This window comes from Anser anser (assembly GCF_964211835.1).
Source record: "Anser anser genome assembly, chromosome: 23".
Lineage (NCBI taxonomy): Eukaryota > Metazoa > Chordata > Aves > Anseriformes > Anatidae > Anser > Anser anser.
The window spans coordinates 5,617,554-5,640,009 of NC_139744.1; the positions used below are offsets into that span (position 1 = coordinate 5,617,554).

The following is a 22,456-nucleotide window of genomic DNA, read 5'->3' on the forward strand; positions in this document are numbered from 1 at the left end:
CGTGCACAGGGGTGCACCTGCACGTCCACCCCCATAAGTGCACACACGTCACGTGCAATGTAGCTACACACATGCATGGCTCCCCTTGCACGTGTGCAACAGTGTGCACAGATACACACGTGCTGCTTCCCTGAACACACGCGCACGTTGCACACCCTCAGCAGTGCACACGCACATTGATCCTCCCAAGCACACGTACACAGTGTGCAGTGCAGACATGCACGTGCACGGCCACCCCATATGTGCAGATACATATGTGCACAAGCGTGTGCACGCCCACCAGGCCATGCACACACACCCACACCCACACCCACACCCACACACCCACACACCCACACACCCACGCTCACACTGCTTGTGCTGACCCCCCCAGGACAAGCCCTGGCTGAGCACCCAGGCGCCACAGCCCCGTTCCCCACGGCTGAGGCACCCCGCGGGACGCCTGGCAGCGCAGGTAGGCTGCTAATTAAAACTGCTTTTAATTAGCCAGCTGAAGCCTCCCAAGTCCGTTCCAGCCCAGTGGGGCTGTAAAGGCGCTGGGCAGCGCCTGCCCCTCGCTGGGGCCTGGCTGGGGCTCAGGGCGCCGCGTCCTGCTCCCAGCCCCGGGCCTCATCCTGCTGTGGGCACGGCTGCGCGTGCACACACATGTGCATGGCCTTGTCCCCCGCCGCCACCCCCCCACACCGACCTCATTGGGGTGCTCACACGTGCGCCAAGGCCGAGGCTGGGGGGGCTTTCTCCCCACACCGGTCCCCGCGGCCGGGTGCCAGGGCCGCGTGAAAGGGGCTCTGTGTGCCGGCGGGCGCGGGCCCGGCATGGCAATGAGGGGGCTTTGTGCGAGCGCGGCCCTGCCGGGAAACGCGGGGCACGAGGCAGCGGTGATGGGCACGGGGCCACCGCCGACCCCAGCCCTTGTGAGCTGCTGTGGCGTGGCCATAAAGTGGGGTTACGGGGCCTGGGGACATCCTGGGGACAAGGCAGCGTCGGTGGGGACCGCGGTGCAAGGCGTGGGTTGGAGGGTGTTTTGGGGACCTGGGGACGTAAGGGACACGTGGTGGCATCGAGGGTGGCCGGAGGCAGCGGGTCCCTGGGGTGCTGGCCGGGGACACTGCAGTGGCGGGGACAGGCCTGGGCGGCTGGCAGCTAGGTGGCAGCCGATGGCCGGGAGAGCTCCCGGCCTGCCGGGTGGGGACGGTGCCAGGTCCCGCTGGGCCATGTCCCAGAGGGGCTGTGGAGATACACTGGTGGCACTGGTGGCACTGGTGGTGTGCTCAGGGACATCCTCTTGGCACCACTGCCCCTAACGCCCCACAACTCCCTGTTCCCAGCCTGATGCCGGTCCCACACTGGGGGTCCCCGCTTTGGTGCCGCCGGTATCGGGACGGGTTTTATACCCACGGAATCGTTGTGGTGCACATCCGCGCCCCACAGGTGCCGGGAGCTGCCTGCGGTCCCCAGCCAGCCGGAACAGGGACACCCCTGGGGACATGCATCCGGGGGGGGCTCTGCGTCCCTGCAGCCTTTCCCAAACCCACTGGGAGAGCGCGGGGGGCACGGGGTGCCCGGCCGGCCCCCGCTCAGCTCCCCGGAGATTTATTTTCTCCCAGCTCCTACGCAGCCGGGATCAAAGCGCTGCTGCCTCTTGCGGAAAGCTGTCACTCCCGGCACTGCGGCGATGCAGATCTGGGCTCTCCCCCCGCCTCCCCGCTCCCCTCTTAATGAGAGGAACGAACTCAGAGCGGGCTGGAAGTTTTAATTAGAAGCTTCCAGCCTCCGAGAAGACAAAGGCGAGAGCTGCGGCTGCCAGCCAGCGAGCAAAGTAGGGCAGGAGGAGCTGGTGACCCCGGTCCCCGCGGGGAGCAGCCTGCACGGGACGGTGCTGCCGGAGCAGGCCGAGGGCCGCGGGTTAAACGCAGCCGCCTGGCCCGGAGCCCACGCAGCTTCCGTGACCTCTGCCGGTGCCCTCACCACTGCCGGTGGCCCCGAGGAGCCGGAGCAGGCACCGGGGTGCGTCAGGGGGCCCAGCGGTGCCATGACAGGGTGGGGAAGTAGGACAGGGCACAGGGGGAGAGCAGCAGGGGCGATGCTCCGAGCTCTGCCCCATAGCTGGGGTCTCACGGGCAGCAGGAGCAAGGGACCCAGCAGGAGGCAGGGATGGAGTTTGAGCAGGGGGAAGATGGGGCAGAAATGGCCCCGAGAGCACTCAGCAAAGCGACAGGCAAGCAGCTGCCACCTGCCCTCATCCCCACACCAGGACACACAGCAGGGACCTGCCGGCCCCCGGCACAGCCCCTGCAGAGATGGGAGATGGGGCTGAAGGTACGGGGCCAAAGGGGGAAGCCACGGGGAGCCCGCCCCTGGGAGCCAGAGCCTTTTCCAGGCCCGCTTTGGAGGAAGCCAAAACCCAACCACTGCTCCCTGAGCGAGGGGGAGGCGAGGAGAAGCAGCCACATGTCTCCCCTCGCCCCTCTGGTTTTAAACTTAAAGATTTATTAAAAATGTGTTATTTCTTCTCATCACCCATCTGTTAGCACTCGACACCCTGGCGCAGAGTAGAGAGGGGCTGAGACGTATAATATAATACAAAATATAATATATAGTATAATATATAATCTATCTATAATAATATATAATAATCCATCTATATATATAATATAATATATAATAATCCATCTGCTACAAAAATACGCGGCGCTGGGCCAAGGGAGAGTACACGCAACACAGGAGGCAACTGGGACCCCCCAGTGGGGGGAGCTGGAGGGAGGCAGGGGACGGGGGGGTGACAACTGCAGGTGGCAGGGGAGGTGGCCCTTCTGCCAGGAAGGAGAGGATGGGGCCCAGAGGAAGAACTTTGGCAGCTGGGTTTGGGCCCCCAGGAGAGGACTGGGCCGTGCCGGGTGCCGTCAGCACAAGAGTTTTGGGGCTTGCAGTGTGGGCGCAGGGTAGGCGCTGCCGCGCGCTGTCAGCTCCTTGGCGCTGTGCTTGCCCTTCCAGCCGAGACCAGCCTGAGGATGCTCTGAGGAGAGAAACAGGAGAGGAGGCGATGAGGCAGCTCTGGGGCAAAACCTGAAAGCCAGGCCCCCTCCTGAAGGGGATCCCAGCACTGCCAGCTCCATCCCCCTTTATATCCCACTGCAAGCACCCGCTGCCCTCCCCTGAGGCTCAGGCCAGCGCCTGGAAGCAGCGAACACCGAACAGCAACTGCCACCAGCACCGGACGTACCCCTGCCAGGTACTCTGCCCCCAGCAGCCTGAACTTCACAAGGGGGGCGCCTGGCTGGGAGCGGGGCTCACCTGGGATGCGCAGGGGCTGCGCCGACCTCTGGCTGCTGCTGGAGAGCTGGGCGACTCGGCTCGGGAGCCCGCCCAGCGAGCACGAAGCGGTGCTGTGAAAGAAAAAGGGGACGTAGAGGGATGGCCATCTTAAATCCCAGGCTCAGGGCAGACGTGGATGGCCCCCGTCCTCCCCAGCTGTCAGCAGGCAAGGAGGGGGCTCCAAGCCCCCGAGGGGAGCAGCCAGCAGCCCTCGCAGAGCGCTCCTGGCCCCCGTCTCCGTTGTCTCACCTCACCGCTCGCCCCCACTTCCGCGCCGACGCTTTGGAGACAGAGGAAGGCTTGGGGATGGAGGAGCCCCTCATGGCGAACACCGGGACGGAGGCGCTGCAGCCAGGGAAGAGAGGGTTAGCACAGGGGTGCCTGACCACCTTGCTGGGGGGCAACCAAGGCAGGGAGCAGAAGCCACACACAACCAGGAGAGCAGCCCAGTTTCATAGGGGAAGTGATTTAAACATGGTTAAAGCCTCAAGAAATCTGCACGGGAGGAGGCAGCTGCCCCACCACCACTGCTCCCCGAGACACTCATGGTCGCACCAGCCCCTGCGCCTCAGTTTCCCCAGCTGCCCCCTGCAGGAAATGTTCCCTCAGGTCTCCCACGTTACCTAGGGCACCCCAACCTCTTTCCAGACGGCCACCCAGTTCAGCAGCACAGGCCATAAAGACAACACTGTACAGCCCCGCTGCTCACTCCGACCTCTCCTTAGGGAGAGGCACTGCCCCACCTGCTTCCCAAGAAGTACTTGGGGCTCAAGAAGCCACCTGGAGGATACTTCTCTGAGTCCAAAGGGAAAAAGGAAAAGGAGGAATAGATTTTTTTGGAATACTTCTTATATCTGAGCAAGCAATTCATGCACAGGCTCAGCCCACTGCTTGCAGGCTGTTTTCTGCCCTGTCTTCCCTCCTAGCCCAGCTGTGGGGATCCACAAAGGCTCTGCGGGTGCAGCTCACCCAAAAAACAAACTCAGGGAGGGGGAAATCCCCAGCCATGCAGGCAGCCCTTCCACGAGCCTGGGCGCAGCAGCACTAACCTGGGCACGAAGGGGCCACCCTGCTTGTCTGAGAGGCACTGGGCGTTCTCGCAGCTGGGGAATTCGGGCAGGTTGAAGGTGTCTGGCTTGGCCACATCAGGTGAAATGCTGTCCTCAAAGAGGTCAAAAGTCTTGTTCAGGTCATGGCCAGCCAGGACAGTTGGGGTGCAGTAGTTCTGGGCAGCCGATGTCATCAGGGACGCGCATCTTTTGGTGACTGTCGGCGGGCTGATTCTGGGGGTGCAACTCGACAGCAGCTGGGAGGATTTGGCGTCTTTGAAGCAGGGTGTGCGCAGGCTCTGCATCGCCTCGGGAGCCTCCGGTTCTCTCCTGGAGCCCTTCCGTAGGCCCAGGGGGGAGGATTGCCTCTGGCGCTTCGCCTGCATTTTGAGGCTGTGGGGAGTTTCCCGTCTGGAAGCACTGCTCGTCTCAGACCTCCTCCTCTTCCTCACCAGGCCAGGAGCTGCCAGAGCGGGACTGGAGAGCGGAGCAAGCTGCTGCAAGCGCTGCACAGCTGCCCTGGTCACGGGGACGCTGGGCTCAGCAGCGGGCATGGTGGCTGCTGCCCTGGCTAAAGGAGAGAAGGAACACAGTCAGCCCTGCCCGCAGCGGGTCCCAGGCATCCCCGGCACCTCCTTCTGCCCCCGGCACGGCTCCGAGGTGTCTGCCCAGCCCTAGCCATGAACCCAACAGCAGCGGTTTGCCAGCAGGTTTTGCCATCAAACCATGCTCACACGAAACCCAGAGGGAGAGGCAGTGTAAAGCCCGACGTCTCGCCAACCTACAGGCACTGGACTGGTTCCAAAACAAACGCCCCATGGCAGTGCCCCAGCTGTCCCTAAGAAACGGGGTCTGCAGAGTCCACAGCTTCACTGCTGGGTTCCTGCTGTGGCACTGAGGATGTGGAGGAAGAGCTCAGCGCGGCTCAGACACAGGCTGTCAGACTACAGCTGGGCTGACTTGGGCAAACATACCAAGGAGTAAACAAGACTAGAAAAGATGAGAATCCGAGCTGCTGCTGTGGTCTTGTGGACCAGAAATATCGCTCACGTTTAAGCTGACTCGTGCACACATGCTGAACTCCCCCGGGACAAGTGCTGCTCACTGCTCCTACCGTGCCCCGGGCTGCCAGAGATGCTGGCTGGCCTGAAACGCTTGACAGAGCATGGCTGGGAGCCGCTCTCGGAGTTCCCCGCTAGGCACCGTGTCAGGAGGAAACTCAGCTCAGCTCTCAGCCTGTGCCCACGGCTGGGAGCTGCACCCTCTCACAAGCATCTCCTCCAAAGCAGCCCTCCAGCACACGCTGCGCCCCAAGGAACGGGACCGGGGACAGCACCGACTGTCCCAAACCCTCACCATCACAGCCCTGCCGCGTCCTCTGGGCTGGGGTGGCCCCGTGGGTATCTGCGGATCCATTCAGCAGCGGGGCTTGCTCCAGGCTTGCACCAGCCTCCTGGTGCACCAGGCGCTCCAGTTGCTCGAATTCAGAGACCATGTCAGGAGTCAGGAGGTTGGCAGCCTTCAGGAGGGAATACTGCTTTCGGGCAACGCTCAGGATAGCGGCCACAAGCCTGGGACAGAGCGGGACATGGTGTCAGATGAATGGACCTGGCCCAAGGCAGCTCCTCTGCATCCAGACCCAAGAACCAATTCACAGGTGAGCTTGGGTCAGCGTCACCCAGACCAGAGGCTCAGCACCACCAGCAGCACCCCAGGGACCTGCTCGAGGCGGGGCAGAACCCATTAGTACAGGTTTGGGCAAAGACGGACAAACTTTGAGGCTGTGAGGTACCAAAGCTGTACATCTACCGGAGGACCTGAGCCGCAAGGTGTGCGTTCACCTGGTGGTTACAAGGAACGCAACAGCATCCGTGCACTTTTTTGCCAGGCTTCAGGCACTCGTTAGCTCGGATAGAGGCAGACAGAGATCCAGGCACACGTTGAGGCCAGCCTCCCTCAAGAGACCTTTCTAGAGAGGTTCGTTCTGCCAAGATGCTTGGGGCAGAGACATCAGCAGATGGTGCCGCGGGAGCCCTGCCAGGGCAGGACCTTGGGGAGCCAAGGCAGGAGGAAAGACTTTGCAGAGGTAATTTCAGGACTGACAATTTGCACTTAAGGCTCCCGCAGCTGCTGTGCCTGGAAACCTCCCTCTGTCCATGGAAATGGCATTTCCAGGAGATCATCCCATGGGATTAGATCCCCGCGAGCTAAAGCTGTTCTTTCACACACGGCAGCCATCTGCAAGCAGAAACCTGCTCCTGCATCCGCGTGGGCTGTCCCTGGGATGGCTGCATGCAGCAGGAGGGTGGACAACGCATCCTGCGCGGGAAATGGCGCCAAGAGGCAGACAAGGGGAAGGGGCACATGGGGGCAGCACAAGGACACTCACGTTTCTGTCTGGCTGCTGGACAAACTCTGTAGAAGGCAGCTTGGTTTCCTCGTTCCTGGCTGGAGATCTGTCCCATCGGTTGCTCTGGGACTCCTGAGAGGAGTTTCCTCAGGAGCCTGAAGCAATAGCCAGAAGTAAGAACTCTTCTAGCCCAAGATTAGTTCATATTTGAACTGAGTTTGATCCCCCACAGCTGTTTTCTGGGAGGTTAAGGGGTTTTGCTAGCAATATGCAGCTCACACTGAGGCAGGACCGCGCAGACCAGCTGAGCTCCTGCCTTCTCCTAGCGCACCAGCTGTGCCCCGAGTGTATCTGAGCCCCCAGCTTGTTGTGCCAAGCCCTTGCGTGCTGCTCGCCCCTTCTCTCACCTCCTCCTCCAGTTCCAGCTGTGGCTGAGCAGCCTGTCCAGCTCCCAGCTCCTGCTGCCCTCCATCACCCATCCCGTGAACACCCAGGGCTGAGCACGTCTCCGGGACAGCTTCCTCCAACCTACAGCAGTCAGAGAGAAAGTCACTGAGACAGAAGATCCACTGAGAAAGCCATCACATTTGACTGAGAAGTTTGGGCATGGATCAACCAGGACAAGACGCGGCCTTTGCAGCCCAGCTTCCCTCGGGGCTTGCATGCTGTGGTCTCTCAGGCCCATAACTACACCTCAACATGGTCAAGATGATGACGCACGCTGGTGGAGAAGCTCCTGGGCTGACACCTGGGCTCTGACCAGCTCTGAAGCTGCGCAGCCCTACTTGGCACAGGGGATGCCAGGAGGACCCAGCAGCTCTGCCCCAATTCCTTGCCAGCCCCACAACCTCACCTGGGCAACCCCGCTGGGCTCCAGCTAGGGGCAGCCAGTGGTGCTGGCGGCTGCTTCTCCGCGTCACGTGCGGCGTCCTCGTAGGCACGGAGCTTCGCCCGCAGATCTGCCACCTGCAGGGAGGGATCAGCTGCTTCACAGCTGGCTCTGTGACCCCGGGGAGCTCAGAGCTCTCCGAGAGGCTGATGCCACTTTCCCGGTGGGCAGCACTGTCGCACAGCTCAAAGAGGACCACGGAGCTCAGAGGCGCACAGCCCAAGCAAACCACGGCTAAAGACAGAGCCCTCCCTCCTTGCCAGCACCTCACCTCTGCTTTCAGCTGCTCACAGATCACAGGGTATTTACTGATGTGGCAGTCGAGGCTGAGGACGTTGCTCTTCAGCTGCAGAGACAGGGACGAGCGAGAGGTTAAAGAAGCACTGGGCAGCACATAGCCCTCAGCCAGAGCCGGAGCAAAGCCCGCTCCCGGGTGGCTGCAGCGGGCACCATCTGTGCTCAGGGACCTGCTGTCCCAGCCACGAGCCCTTCTGGGCTCTGGGCTGAGGGGCTGTAGCACAAGACCGGGCACTCAGCATCCTCAGCTTCATCCTGCCCGGAGCAGCCCCCATGGGTGGATAACTCAGGCTGGAGCACGGAGACACCTAGTAACCTACCCCACGTACCAGGGCACGTTGCAAAACCCAGCTCCTTTCCACCCGTCCCCAGCAGCTCCCCAAACCGCAGCAGGTCACGAGGTCCTCACCGACAGCTTGATCTCCTTGGCCCGGTTGGCGTACTTGAGCGTGTTGTAGGTGTCCTCGTAGGCCAGCGCGGAGGGACTCACGGCAGCAATCATGACGGTGCGGCAGTTGCCTCCGATGGAGTCCTTCAGCAAGCGCGTGAGCTTGCTGTCCCGGTACGGGATGTGGGTCTTCTTGCTCTGCACCGAGATCAAGGGGCTGCTCAGCTTTTGGGACCTGCGCACTCAGCCCCAAGCTCTGCATCGCAAGGGCACGGCCACGCTCATCCCACTGCACTTTCCATAGCCCAGCCCAGGCTGCCGGCCCCACCACGGCAGCAGAACCATCAGCCCTAGCACTCAAGGACACCCCTCGCATCCACCTGCCCTGCAGAGCCGTAGCCCGGCGGGGCCATGCAGGGAACAGCCTTACCTTGGCGTCAGCCAGCGCGTTGATGACGTTGATGAGGGCCAGCAGCGAGCGGTTGATATTGGCGCCTTCCCGGAGCCGTTCTCCCCGGGTGTTGGTGACCGAAGCTCGCTCCGAGCCTGCAAGGTCTATCAGGCTCATCTTGGATACTTGCAGGTCCTGAGTGAGGCCGACAACACGGTCCTGCTGCTTCACGTAGATCTGTGAAGAAAGAGAGCCGTGAGGCTGCAGCTCAACAGGGCACGTGAAGTTACCAGAGGCAGCTTCACCCGCAGAACAAGGTGTCAGTTTGTATAAAAGGATGGTGAAATGGATTACAAAGGCCAGGAGATGGGGCAGAGTTCTAAGAGGATCCCTACACGCTGATAAGACAAGCCAAGACTCTCTGATGGCACGGGTAGCAAAGCCACAGGAGGAATCAAACAGGAATTGATAGAGCTATGGAAAATGATCAGCATTTCCTTGTGCGGGAGCAGCGTACAGCTGGTCGGATCCCCAAAGGGCAAAGCTGACGGGGAGCCCCGGTGCCACCCGGGAAACGCTTGCAGCATCTCAGCCTCGGCCCCAGATCTGACTGTGGATTTTGCCTCCAGAAGGATGCTGGAAGATGATCACCACGGTATAGGCTGGGAAACCCAAACCTGACAGGGGCTGCAAGCCCCCACACACAGCCTCGCAGTCCCTGGGAGCATTCAGGCGGGGTTCTCAGTGCTGAGCCCAGTTCCTGGCTTATGTGGGCAAGGCGGGACTTGCCACTGAGACTCTGCAGCACCGCTCCACAGCTTCACCTTCTGCAGGCCTAGAGATCCCCCAGGAGAAGCGGACACCTCTCCCACCACCCCATAACGCCCTCAGCAGGCTGCTCGCCCCCCTGCCCAGCTGCCTGCCACGGGCCGAGAGACGTCCACGCTGGAGATGCCACTGATGGCAACCAGCCACGCGTCCTCACGCGGAGCCCAGCCCCTCCGCGGCCCCTGCCCCGGCTGCCGGGAGGCAGAGCTGGCAGCGGGAGGGCAGGCTTCCAGCGCCGCTAATGGATTCGCAGCAGGCAGGAGTCCAGCGCCCACCGCCGTGCCCAGCTGGGGAGCCGGCTGGGAAGCCATCCAGACACCTGGACTTCCCCTGCAAGCAGCCACGGGCAAGGCACCAGGTTCACACTGAAATTACAGTCAGAGTCCTCAGTCTCCCCACGCAGCCGTGACGGCCCTGCTAATTCAGGGGAGGGCCTGGCTGGAATTGAAATCAAGCGGCAGGTCTGTGCGGGAGAGCGCCGAGGAACCAGGAGCAAACTTACAGAGCAGGGAACGTAACTCCTGGCTCAGAGCCGAGGGGGATGACGGGGCAGACAATATGCCTGCCCCCAGCTGCCTGCAGGGAGGCACAGCCCCGAGGCAGGTCCCCTTTGCTCTAGGTCAGGTTCGGGTGCATCTCCCTACAGCTCACACACTCAGCCTGCAATAGGCGAAAGCATCGAGCGGATTTTCAGCCCCTGGGAGGTGTAACACCAGGCTGGACCTGCTGGGACTGCTGGCTGGGGGGTGCAGCCACCAGCACGACCAGTACACTCTGTCCCAGTGCGGAGCAGGCTAAGAGGCCTGCCCAGCCCCGTGTCCTCTCTTTTGGGATCCACGGCCGTTTTGATTTTCCCTGCAATTCACCAGGAGCAGCGATAGCGACCCTGCTACGCCAGGCCCAGCATGGGCTTGCTTCCTATCTCCCGCTCAGCACAAAGCCTGAGCAACACGGCAGCCAGCAGCCCTCACCTGGAACACCGCGTGTGAGCGGGAGGAGCTGGCGTTGGCGTCTGTGGGGTGCTGCGTCCGGTTTTTGTTGCCGTTGGCCAACATCTCCAGGAGCTGCTCTGCCGATTTGGGCTGGAGGAGAACACACAGAGGCAGGGATCAGCGGGCTGGGCGCCCCCTACGCAGGCACCGAGACAGCCTGACATCAAGCAACGGCAACAGCTCAGATGAAAGGCAACCCACTGCTCTGCGGGGTTCGCTTCAGCTCGGGGTCGTGTTTGCTGCTAGGAGCTGCACAGAAAGCACAACCCCTGCCTTCCCATACGTTTGTTTTCAGAACTGGTTTAGCTGCAGCACTACTCAGAACCCGCGCCCATCTTTTACACCCACCTGATGGAAGGAGAGGCCCTGGACCACGACTCCTTTCTCCGGGTCCTCCCGGATCGCCAAGGGGCCCTTGGGCTCCAGCAGGTCGTGAATCTGCTCGTTGTAGACCTGGAGCGGGGAGCCCGCAGTGAGGCTGAGGTCTGCTTCCCCAGCAGGGAGCAGAGACAAGCTCCGCGCATCGGGATCGCGCCCGACCCGATCAGACGCGCCCTCTCCGCCCCCCCCCCGCCGCGACGCCCCGCAGGCCGCTTCCCAGGCGCAACACGGAGCAGCCGAGGGTGCTCTAAATGCAGAGGACGGCTCTCGAGGGCTTTGCTTGCAAGTCACCGTGCCACCGCTCCCCTGCGGCCCTCTGAGCCGGGAGGAGCAGATTGCTATGCAGACCGCAGGCACCGCGGCGTGTCAGCGAGCAAGAGAAACTTCCCGGGCTCCAGATGGGGGAGAGGCAGGGAGGAACCAGCAGCCCCAGTTCACCCAGGTGAGCCTGGTTCCAGCTGGGGCGCAGCTCTCTGGGCACCGGGGGCACTTGGTGTGGCCCGCGGGGGTCTGCGCCAGCCCCGACTGGTAGCAGGGGTGCCCCGGAGGCAGGAGGGGACGCGGCTCGGGCACGGCGTACCTCCTGGTAGGAGACGAGCACCTCGCAGCTCTTCTCGTCCTTCCTGGCTTCGATCCTCTTGTACAGCTCCACCATGGTGAGGTACATGATGCCGGGGCTCTGCTCCGAGCCCAGCATGGTGTAGGTTTTCCCCGCTCCCGTCGCACCGTAAGCGAACACTGGGGAGAGGAAGGGCGGACGTTTGAAGCTGTCGTTACCAGGAGCCGCGCAACGTTCCTACAACAGCCCCTGCAGCAGGGCTGGGGTCACTCCCTGCCTTCGTAGGGACCAGGCAGAGCGGTTCAATAGTTAATTATCCTCAGCACTGTCTGCACTATCCTCTAGTGCAATTCCTTTCTAGTTTCAGCTGTCAGCATCTCTAATTTAGCAGATAAAGACAGAACGAGTCCCCAAACCGTCACCCATTTAGACACTTTGAGGCCATACTCGAGTCACCCTTTAACCCTCCCTTTAACAAGCTGAGCAGCCCCAGCTCCCTGCCTCTCACTGGGAGGTGTTTCTTTTTCCAGACCTTGCAATTCATCTCATTTTTAACCCCAGTCTTTCAACACCATTTCTGAAGCATTAACATCAGAGCAGGACACACTAATCTAGAGAGCCTCAGCCCTTCTCCCCATTAGCGACACTCTGTGCTTTGTGAATGTCTCATTCGAGGATCCGGGGTTTATTTTATGCAGATAGAGACTCAAGACATGCCTGCCAGGTGGGCACGGTGACAGAGGCAGCCTTCAGCGGCTCGCCGAGGAGCCAGGAATAGCATCCTCCGGTCCCGGTGCCCAGCCCGGCACATGATGAGACAGGAGAGCCGTCGTCTCCCGCCCGGCGCCTGCCTTGCGGCAGTGACATGCTCGTTATGCCGCTCCTCTGACAGCCCGCGAACGGCACGAGGATCTGCAGCGTCGGGCGAGGAGCTTGCAGAGCCGGTCTTTATGTGCTACCAGCCTGGGAGACGTGCGAGGGGCACAGCAGCCCCCGAGCGCCCCGACACGCGTGCGCCTCACCTGGCCTCCTGCTCTGACGCTCAGTGTACCCCCCCAAGCACCGCTGGGGGGGTAACGGCTCTGCCCATCGCAGCCTTTTGGGATGGGAAAGGACGGCAAAACCAAAGCGGCCTTTGCACTGTGAACCCGCTCCATCTCCTGCTGCTGTTCCAGCCCCAGCACGGGTTGCCTTCCCCCAGAACGCCACAAATGCCTGGAAAACGCCTGCCCGATCTCATTTCCTACAGCAGTGCCCATTTCCCTTCAACACATTGCATCTCCTAAAGCACTGAGCACCATCGTGGCCCTCACAGCTCTGCTGACTGCGGCCCCAAAAGGGACCAGAGCCCTGGCTGCTGCCCCTGAGAGCAGGACAGTCGTGCCTCGGTCGCACACGACTCCTGTCGCCCACGCAGCACGTGGCTTGCTGTGTCCGCAGCTTGCTCCGGCCGTCGGCAGCACCCAACCCCCCTGCTCCACAAACTGTCTCCCGCTGCACCTCATATTTCATTTCTCCTCGTTGACCTGAGGAGTCCAGTCAACGCTTTTGTGCCAGGAACACCCCAGTCCGCACCCCCAACCACCCCCAGCTCATCGCCACTTGTGGTTTTAAGGCTCTTTGCTCCTGCACCACTGCCGTACGACCCAATCCCTCTCTAACTGCTCGGGGTATCCCACTAGCACCAAAAACTCAAGGTGTGAGAAGAGAGCAGCAGCCACCTGCCCCCTTGGGGACGTCCCCGTGTGGCGACCGGCAGCACGAGGGCCACATCCTGGCTCTGCTGAGCAGCAGATGGGACGGAGGCGGCGGCCAGGCCTTACCGGAGCAGTTGTAGCCATTGAGGACGCTGTCCAACACCTCCCGCGTGGTGTGCTGGAACACCTCCTCCTGCGTGGCCCCCTCCCCGAAAACCCGGTCGAAGACGAACTTCAGGTCCTTGCCCCGGTTCTTGGCCCCGCGGCCGGGCAGCGCGGCGCCGGGGGGGCCGCTGGGCTCCTCGGGGTCGAAGACGAGGATGTGCTGGTCGACGACGTGCAGCACGGTGTGCGCCGCCCTCTCCCGCTCGCAGGCGGTGGGGGGCCGCACGCGCACCACGACGGCCACGGTGCCCTCCTCGGGCGGGGATTCCAGCGCCATGGAGCTCGGCAGGATACAGCCCAGGGACCACACACTGTGGGGGAAAGGGGTCAGCCCCGGGGCTGAGCCGGAGCGGGGGGACCCCCACACGGGAGCCCCAGCTCCCACCTCCCCAAATTCCTCCCCATCAATGCCACCCCCCCCCCCGTGCCCCTGCTCACACAGCTGGGGCCTAAACCCCCCGAGGGCGCTATAGGATCTGCCCCTCCTGTGCCCTGTTCCCTCCCTCCAGGGCCCTAACGGACCCTTCCACAGGGGCCCTACGACCCCCACACCCCTAGCCCCCTGCTTTGGGCCCTATACTGACCACTTCAGGCCCTATATATAGGGCCTGAATACAAATACATATATATATATGGCCCCCTGTAGGGCCCTATAGCCCCCCTCATCGGGCCCTATGCCAGTCCCTCAGGGTCCTATAGCCCCCTTTGAGCCCTATCCTGACCTCTTCTGACACTATACCAACCCCTGGGGCCCCATACTTACCGTTTTAGGAGTTATACCGGCGCCTTGAGGCTTTATGGCCCCTCCGTGCCCTATAACGACCGCTTTTGTGCCCTATAGCCCCTGTTTGGGGCCCGATACCCACCCCTTTGTGCACTGTGACGACCCGTTGGGGCCCCACAGACCTTCTTTGGGCTCTGTACAGACCCTTTAGGGCCCCACACCGACCCTTTCGGGCCCTACAGCCCCACTTGGGGCCCCACTTGGGGCCCCACTTGGGGCCCCGCACGGCCCCCGGCCCCCTCCGCCCCACTCAACCGCCGCTTCCGTTCCTCCGCGTTCAAACCACCCGGCAACCGCCGCCCGCCCTCCCGATTGACCGCTCGCTCCGCCGCCTCCCATTGGCTCCCCCGCACCACGTGCCCCCCTCCCTCCCGCGCGAGGCCTCACGGGAGCTGTAGTCCCGCCGTGCCCCGTCCCGGCGGGCGCGGGCCGCCGCCATGTCGGGGTCCCGGGGGCGCTGCCGGGGCCGGGGGCTGGGGGCGGGCGGTGGTCGTCCCGGCCGCCCCTTCCCCAGGCGGCAGCCCCGGATCGCCGCTCCCCGCCTCCCCTCCCGGCTCACCGGGGCTGAGAAAGTTGCGTGGGGGGTCCCCAGCCCGTCGCCACAGCCACCCCGTGTCCCCAGGGGCCACCAGGCAATGTCCCCACGCCCGGTGCCACCTCTCGAGAGGTGTCACCGCGTCCTGTCACCGCGTCCTGTCACCGCGTCCCTGCACTCCTGTGGGACCCCACCATGGGGACAGCGAGCCCCTGAGGGGTCACACCTGCTGGCAGCCCCCCCAAGGGGACAGGCAGGACCCTGCCTCTGGGCAGGACCCTCTGGGGACACCTTGGTGGCATCGCCGCGTCACCCCCAGCCACGCTCCGATGGGGACACCGGCACCTGGGGACAGGCAGCTGCCACCCAAAGCGGGTGTGGGCCCCTCCTGGTGCCCCCATTTCCTTCTGCTGGGCTCTTGGTGTGCCCAGGAAGGCCACGAGCCCACGGGACGCCGTCCCCAGGGCTGGGGACACTGGCTGTGCCCGACGCGGGGACAAAGACAGCACACGGGGAGAGGTCACAGCTCTGCTTTACCATGGAGTCGCCCGGGACCGGGCAGCGGTGGCCCCCCCGGCACAGCCCCGGTGCGGGGCGGGGGCACCCGTAGGACAGCTGCGCATCCTGTACATATACACAGCCCGGCGCGCCCGCAGCGGGGACCGTGGGGCCAAGCGGGTCACAGCCAGGGGACGCGGGGCGGGAAGGGGCAGCGCAGGGCTTCCCCCGGCTCCTGCCTGCCCGCTGCCCCTCCGCTCCCCCAGCCCCGAATTAGCAGCGGCGGGGTGAGCGGGTGGTGGGGAAGCGGGGTTTTGGGGCCCCACAGCCAGCCGGGGTGGACGTCCTGGACCTCAGCGGGGGGGACACCGCGGGGCTGGACAGCAGCAAGGGGACGCCATGGGGCTGGACAGCAGCAGGGGGTGGCCACGGGGCTGCACAGCAGTTGGGGGGATGCCGTGGGGCTGGACGGAGGACGGGGATCCCATGGGTCCGAACCATGGCAGAGGGGTGCCGTGGGGCTGGGTGGGCGTCGGGGGGTGCCGTGGGGAGGTGCCGTGGGGCTGGACGGCCGCGGGGCGATGCCGCGGGTCCAGGCTCAGTCCGAGTAGATGATGAAGCCCGAGAAGGTGCTGTACTTGTTGTTGTTGCCGCCGTGGGCTTTGCCCCCGTCCAGCTTGATGAAGACCTCGTCACCCGCGTCCAGGTGCAGGATGACGCTGTTGCTGGCGTAGTCGTAGTTCTGGTCCGCGTCCTGCGCGATGGCGCTGGCCCGCACCTGCGCAGGGGACACGGCATTAGCCTGGCTGCATCCCGCGTCCCTCCCTCACCCGTGGGTCCCCACGTCCCCGTCTTGACCCCACGTTCTGCAACCCCGAGGGGCACCCAGCCCCGGCATCAGCCCCGCGTCCTGATGGCCCTGCCTCAGCCCCGGCTGCGGGGGATGCAGAAGAGCAGCTTCTGTGCTGCTGCTGCTCGTCTGCAGCTGCAAACGGCTCCTGCACGCCCGTGGGATACCCATGGGTGCCTGGGGGCACGGTTCCCACTCCCTCCAGGCTGCCTCACACCCACACCCACGGGTGACCGGGACCCAGACCGAGGAGACAGCGCCGGCATGGGGACATTGGCAGGGCTCTGCCACCACGGTGGCACCCGGCAGCCCCCTGAGGCTCTCCCAGCCCGGCAGGCTCGGACACGGGGCCACAGCTCGGGTGTGGGGCAGGAGGGGATGCTCACATCAACAGCTGCCCCCGAGTGAGGACCCGGCAGAGCCCGCGCCTGCCCAGCAGACGCAAAACCTCCTGGAGAAGCAGCGCCGCGGCTGGAGCCTGCTGCTGATACGGAATTATTTGGGTAATCAAATCTAAGCCGGCGCCGGAGCCTTGCAGCGAGATCTCACAGCGCCGGGTGACAGTGACAAGACGGCAGGTAAAATCCCGTGTGAAATACAAAGCGATGCACCGGGGAGAAGTGGCTCCTAATTATAACTGACAAGAATGGGCTCTAAATTGGCTGGCGCTGGTCGGGGAGGCTCTGCTGAGCAGCTGCGGGGCCCCAAACTGGTGGCAGGAGGAGGGAGGCACCCGTGGCACCCACAGCCAAGGGTCGTGGCCACCCCCTGGGGACACAGCAAGGCCACCCCCAAAAGCCTCCGGGGGTAAAGGCAGCGCAGCCGAGGCAGCGGCGTCTCTCCAGCCTGCGGGAGCGAAGAACCCCACCAGTCAGGAGCTGTTCATTCTGGAACCTACTGATGGCCCAGCACAGTCCCACGGGGGTCGCTCTCACACACGCAGACACCCCTCGTGCCGTCGCGAGCACCAGCACCGTCACCACGCTAAAAGTCACCCCATTTCCACCCCACCACGTGGCACCATGCAGCTTACAAGCACCCCCATCCCGGGGAGGGGGGGGGACTCTCGGGTGCAGCACCCCGCTCCCCGGGGGACGCTGGCGGCTGGCCACACGCTGCCACCGCGCCCCGTGGGCTGTGGTGAGGAAGAGGAGGGTGGGAAGCAGCAGAGGGAAAGGGGAAGCAGGAAGAGCCACTTGGCTCTGCCACCCCCCCCCCCCCCCAGCCCTGTCCCCGCTGCAGCGGGAGCCGCGCGGTGCCATCCGTCTTCCCTCGTTAAGGGGCCGCCTCGTCACCGCGCGCCCGCCAGCCCTCCTCGCTAACCAGGGAAGATAAATGGCAGCGCCGGGGCCGGGCTGAGCAGCTCCCGGCTCCGCGGCGGCAGGGGAGGAGGGGGTGCCACCACGTCGTCCCGACGGCCTCGTCCCCATGACCACGGGGGACACAGGGAGCAGGGCACACCGGGGCGGCACAGGCGGCCAAGCGCTGCTCCGTGCCTCAGTTTCCCCACGGCACTGCCCTGGGGAAGAGCGCAGCCCCTAGAGAGGGGGTGGGAAGGGAGAAGCAGCTCAAAATGGGGACATGGCACCCAGCGGGGGGGGCTGGCCGCTGTCACCAACCCAAGTGACCCTAAGGCTGGGAATAGTCCCCCCCGGTGGCAGGCTGCACCCACGGGATGCAGGCAGCCCATTGCCCACAAAGCCCGGCCACTGCAGCCATCGCAGCCCCATGCCCCGTCCCCTGTTGTCCCCCACCATGGAAGGACGTCACGGGGTGTTTGGGGACACCGGTCCCTCCGGCACGTGCCTGGGACCAAACGCGCTGCCCTTGGGCGCATCTGGGCTCCCCAGGGCGCAGCGGGTGCCCACGTCCCTGCAGACCCACGGACACGTCTCCCTCTGTCCCACCTTGGGGACAGTCCCCGTGCTGTCCCCGTGGTGCCCACGGAGTCACCTGCACCCTGCTCTCACCGCCGTCGGCTCCACTGCAGCCCAGCCATCACTTGTCACAGCCACACGGCCAGCTGGGGATGGTGCCTGCACCAGGACACTCACCTGCACCGCCACCTGCTGCCAGCCGCAAGGGACCGGGGTCCCCAATCCCATCCCAAACCTGCTGCGACCCCAGGGGACGTGGCACAGCCCTACAAAACGAGGACGGCCCTCGCCCTGCGACGGTGACGCCGTGGTGACATCCGCTCCCGCACCCGGGTGGCACCTCCAGACCCACCGCGGGGACAGGACAGGCTGGGACGAGGCGGTGGTGGCACCCCTGCGCCGCGGGGCCGCGCTCCCACCACCACCCAGCTTCAACCCAACCGAGCCGCCCCGGCCGCCCGCCCGTCCCGACCGCTTGCCTTTCTCCCAAAGACCAACTCGTCGCCCCGCTCCCTCCTCGCCGCTCACCGGAACGGCTACAAGCTAATACAAATAAGAATAATTAATGCTAATTAATCATCAGGAGCTGCTCCCTCCCGGCGCCGGGGCTCCCCTGGCTCTCATTAACTCGAGCACCGGGGCGGCGGTGCGGGGGCGATGGGCTGCGGGACCTCGCGCTCCCCGGGGCCGGGGCTGACGTGGGAGCAGAGCGGGGGCCGGGGGGGATGGCGTGCGCCCCCCGGGACGGATGGGGCCGGAGGGGCCGGGGCTGCACCAAACCGCAGCATCCTCCAGCGCTCGCCGCCCCGCAGCTTATTCCTGCGCAAAAATAACGCGGGGGCTCCCGCTGGGGCTGGGGCTGGGGGCTCGGCCGATGCCGCGAGCGACATTTGTTCACGGGGAAGCCAACCGCGTCCCCCGGGGCGTCACCTCTGCGAGGAGCAGGTCACCGAGCCGGGCACGAGGACTGCAGAGGAGTCCGAGGGTGATCTGGTGATCTGCAGCCTTCCCGCGGGGACGCTGCCGGCGCCGGCTCGCCCCACGCAGCCCCGGCAGCAACAAAAGCCCGAAAGGCACCGCGGTGCCCCCGGCCCCTGCGCCCAGGGGTGCTCAGTGGGTGCCCCCCCGACCCCCCCGGGGTGCAGCCCCCTCATCCCTGCGCACCCCGGGCCGGCTGAGCATCGCCTCGCTCCCACAGGGCTGTGTTTCCAGAGCCGAAAGCCCAATTCCTCTGCTTTTTCATACGTGTTTTTTTTTGGTACCTTTTTAAACTCCCTCCGCTCCAGCCCCGTGCCAGCCCTCCCTCCCGCCCAAAGCACTCAGCCACCTCCCGAGCTGCTTATTTATAAATATTTGAGCGGTGATATCTTGTTGGTAATTAGTACCCGGCGCGTGGAGATGGCTGCGATTCAGGCGCCCGACGAGGATCGCCGTTACGATGATTAAGCTGTATTGCAGGCGCACGCCCGGCTGATTTTATTTACTCTTGACAGGGGCTTTGTAGCTTCTGGAAACGCATCTGTTAGCGCCTCGCCGCGCCGGCACAAGCCCACGGCGCGTGGGCCCCGCGGTTCACCGGAGGCTCACGCTTGCCCCGGTGCCCCGAGCTTTGAACGGCGAGGATGCAGAAAGGGATGGGGTGGTCGTGCCCCCCCCCCCTTCCAGCTCGTTTTTGGGGGGGGGTCGGGTTCCCGAATGCTGCGTGGGCTTCTTAGGGAAGGAACAAGCCATCCAGGTGCCGTGGGAGATGCTCACCCCGCGAGCAGGGGACGCCACGCGGGTGATGCTCCAAGTCGTTGCCACGGGGAAAAGCACCCGGTGCGCTCAGGCATCGCCGCGATCCCCCAGTTTGGGGCTGCGAAAAGCAGGTGCAAGCGAAGGGAGGGAAAAAAAAAAAAAACAACTAAAAGAAAAATCCAACTGTTCGGTCACAGCAGCCCCGGTTAAGATGCTGGGGGCTCCTGCCCTGCCGAGCCCGAAGCTTCTCGGAGCGAAGCGCTGGAGCGCAGCGGCTGTGCCGGGGGTGCTCGGCTCCCCAGCGATCACAGCCCGAGGATGATTTTGGGTTCATAACTCACTCTAGGCTTAATCTGGCAGCCTGGAGGCTTAAACTCGGGTGCGCGCTGAAGTGCATCAGGGTGCCAGGAGCGGGGCTTCGCGTGGGGGGAAGATAAAACGGCAAAAGCAACGGCGGGCAGGAGCCGAGGGGAGCGGCAGCGCTGCCGCGATTCCCTGCCCGTCCTTCCCCGGGGATGGATCCCGGCCGCGGCAGCACGACCGTGCCGCAGCCGCCACGGTGACACCGGAGGAAATTCAGCTCGGGTGACATTTCGAGTGTGACAGCCAAGGCTCCAGCGAAGGCTGAGGATCTGTGCCTCGAGTCGCGGGTGGGGGAACGGCGGGGGGAAGAGGCGCCGTTTCGGGCATCACCCGAAAACCTCGGGGATGGTGCTCAGGGGCGTCTCAGAATTTGGAGGATTTGGGGACGGAGAGGGCTGCGGGGGCTGCCGGAGGGCAGGGGTGGCAGGGCCAGGGCCAGCCTCTGCCCCCCCCTCCCCATTGCGCAGATGCCCTTCAAGGGTGACGCAGGGACCACCAAACCCCGAGCTGCCCTTCAGCATGGGGGGGCCACCAGCACCGGGGGGAGGCACCAGCACCAGGAAGCCAGTCCCATCCTTGGGTCGCCCAGGGTGCCCCAGGGGCTGTCCCCAGGGCAGGCAGGATGTCCCACGGGTGCGTGGCTGCGCAGCCGGCCGCAGATAGGGACATCTCTCCCAAAACAGGTGCCGGGCGCTGCGGACCCGGCTCCAGGGTTGTGGTGCCCAGGATGCGGGGCAGGGGCTGCGCAGCCCGCTCGGTGCCCCCCTCGAGGCCACTGCAGATGCTGTCCCTGCGGAGGAGTCCCCAGGGTAGGGCAGCCTGCATGGCCCATGGGGATGCTGGCATGGCTGGGGAGGACAAGGGACCTCAGGGACATGGCAGGAGACCACGAGGACACCCCGAAGGCATGGCAGGGCACATCTGCAGGGCCAAGAAAAGGACCCAGAGGACCCCCGGGGCCACATCGGGGCCCCCTGGGTGCACGGGCAGAGCACATCTCCTGCGCTGCGAAAAGGATGGGGCATCCAGAGCCTTGTTTGTGGGGCTGGGAGGAGGAGAGAGCACCCCGGGGGGGCACCCAGGGCACATCTCCGGGTGGGAGAGGAAAACGGGGCACCTCAGGGTGCTCCCGGAGCGCATCCCCGGAGCTGGGAGAAGGAGAGGGCACCCCGGGGGGGATGCAGAGCACGTCCCCGGGGCTGGGAGAAGGGCAGGGCACCCCGAGGGTGCACCCGGAGCGCGCTGCTGCTAGCAGGAGGCGGGCAGGGCACTGCCGGGCTGCACCTCCAGGGCCGGGGGAAGGTCAGGGCACCCCGGGGAGGCCCCAGAGCCCTTCTGCAGGGCGAGGGAGGCGGCAGCAGCTCCGGTCCCTGCAGCGCGCAGCCCGGCGCGGCGGCCGGCCCTTACCTGGCCGTTCTTGCAGAGGTCGGCCCACATGCTGGTGCCGTCGCCGCCGCGCATGAGGACGTGGTAGGTGAAGAAGTAGGTGCCGGGGATGGCGCAGGTGAACTTGCCCGAGGCGGCGTCGTAGCTGTTGCCCAGGTTGGTGACCACGTCGTCGAACTTGAGGATCTCGTAGCCCTCGTGCGGGTTCTTGAGGCCGGCGTAGAAGGCGACGCGCGGCACCGTGCTGTACGTGGCCGTGCTCACCGCCCCCGTGGCCCCCGGCCCCGGCAGCCCGGGGGGTCCCGGCCGCCCCGCCTCGCCCCGCGCCCCCGGCGGCCCCGCAGCCCCCGGCGGCCCCGGTTCCCCGGGGGGGCCCGGCGGGCCCGGCTTGCCCGGCCGGCCCGGTTTGCCCTGGGGACCCTGCACCAAGGTGGAGGGCGGCGGGAGGGGGCCCCGCTCGCCCAGCGGCCCGGCGGTGCCGTAGGGCTCGCAGACCATGCGGCAGGTGCCCAGCATCTCGTAGCGGCCGTCGGCGCCCGCCGAGCTGACCAGCACCGGGATGAGCACCACCAGCACCAGCACCATCACCACGCCCGCCGCGGCCGCCAGCAAAGTTTTGCGGCCGAGGCTGAGCCGCCGCCCGGCCGGGGCGCGCTGCCGCCCGCCGGGGGGAATGGTGCCGGCGGGGGGGGGCGAGGCGGCGGCGGGCAGGGCGGCGGCGGCGGCGGCGGCGGGCAGGGAGGCGGCGGCGGGGCTCGGCGGCGGCCGCTCCGTTCCGCTCCGCTCCGCTGGCTCCGGTGCGCCCCGCGCCCGCCCGCCCCGGACACGCCCCCTCCCGGGAAGCCACGCCCCCTGCGGGGAGACCACGCCCACCTCGCGCCCTGGACACGCCCCCTCCCGCCCACGGACACGCCCCCAGCGGCTGTGGACACGCCCAGCCCGGCGGTGAACACGCCCGTTCCCTCCCTAGCCACGCCCCCTCCGTCCATAACCACGCCCATTTCATCCCTAGCCACGCCTACTTCCTCCCTAGCCACGCCCCCTCCGTCCATAGCCACGCCCACTAGCTCCCTGGCCACGCCCACCAACCCCTCAGACGCGCCCCCTCCCTGCCGCGCACCGGGT

General features: G+C 65.0%; 2 protein-coding genes across 3 annotated transcripts; both read right to left on the minus strand.

Annotated features, from left to right (window-relative positions):
• Positions 1-378: 378 nt before the first annotated feature.
• KIF18B (kinesin family member 18B) lies at positions 379-14,389 on the minus strand. The gene is made up of 16 exons (XM_083808924.1): positions 14,065-14,389; positions 13,263-13,612; positions 11,461-11,618; positions 10,848-10,952; positions 10,479-10,589; positions 8,719-8,916; positions 8,310-8,486; positions 7,875-7,949; positions 7,568-7,680; positions 7,122-7,242; positions 6,754-6,869; positions 5,721-5,935; positions 4,365-4,935; positions 3,565-3,660; positions 3,295-3,386; positions 379-3,016 (listed from the first exon to the last, which is right to left on the minus strand). Exons 2-16 carry the CDS (start codon positions 13,576-13,578, stop codon positions 2,904-2,906), a joined length of 2,577 nt encoding a protein of 858 aa, XP_083665050.1. The 5' UTR covers positions 13,579-13,612; positions 14,065-14,389; the 3' UTR covers positions 379-2,903.
• Positions 14,390-15,136: 747 nt separating this feature from the next.
• Positions 15,137-22,067, minus strand: C1QL1 (complement C1q like 1). Of its 2 annotated transcripts, none has more exons than XM_083808947.1 (2): positions 21,353-22,067; positions 15,137-15,896 (listed from the first exon to the last, which is right to left on the minus strand). In XM_083808947.1, exons 1-2 carry the CDS (start codon positions 21,914-21,916, stop codon positions 15,717-15,719), a joined length of 744 nt encoding a protein of 247 aa, XP_083665073.1. In that variant the 5' UTR covers positions 21,917-22,067; the 3' UTR covers positions 15,137-15,716. The 2 variants fall into 2 exon arrangements, with proteins under 2 accessions (XP_083665073.1, XP_083665072.1); XM_083808946.1 differs by lacking the exon at positions 15,137-15,896 and adding an exon at positions 15,908-19,700 and having other exon boundaries at positions 21,353-22,041.
• Between the last annotated feature and the right edge of the window lie 389 nt (positions 22,068-22,456).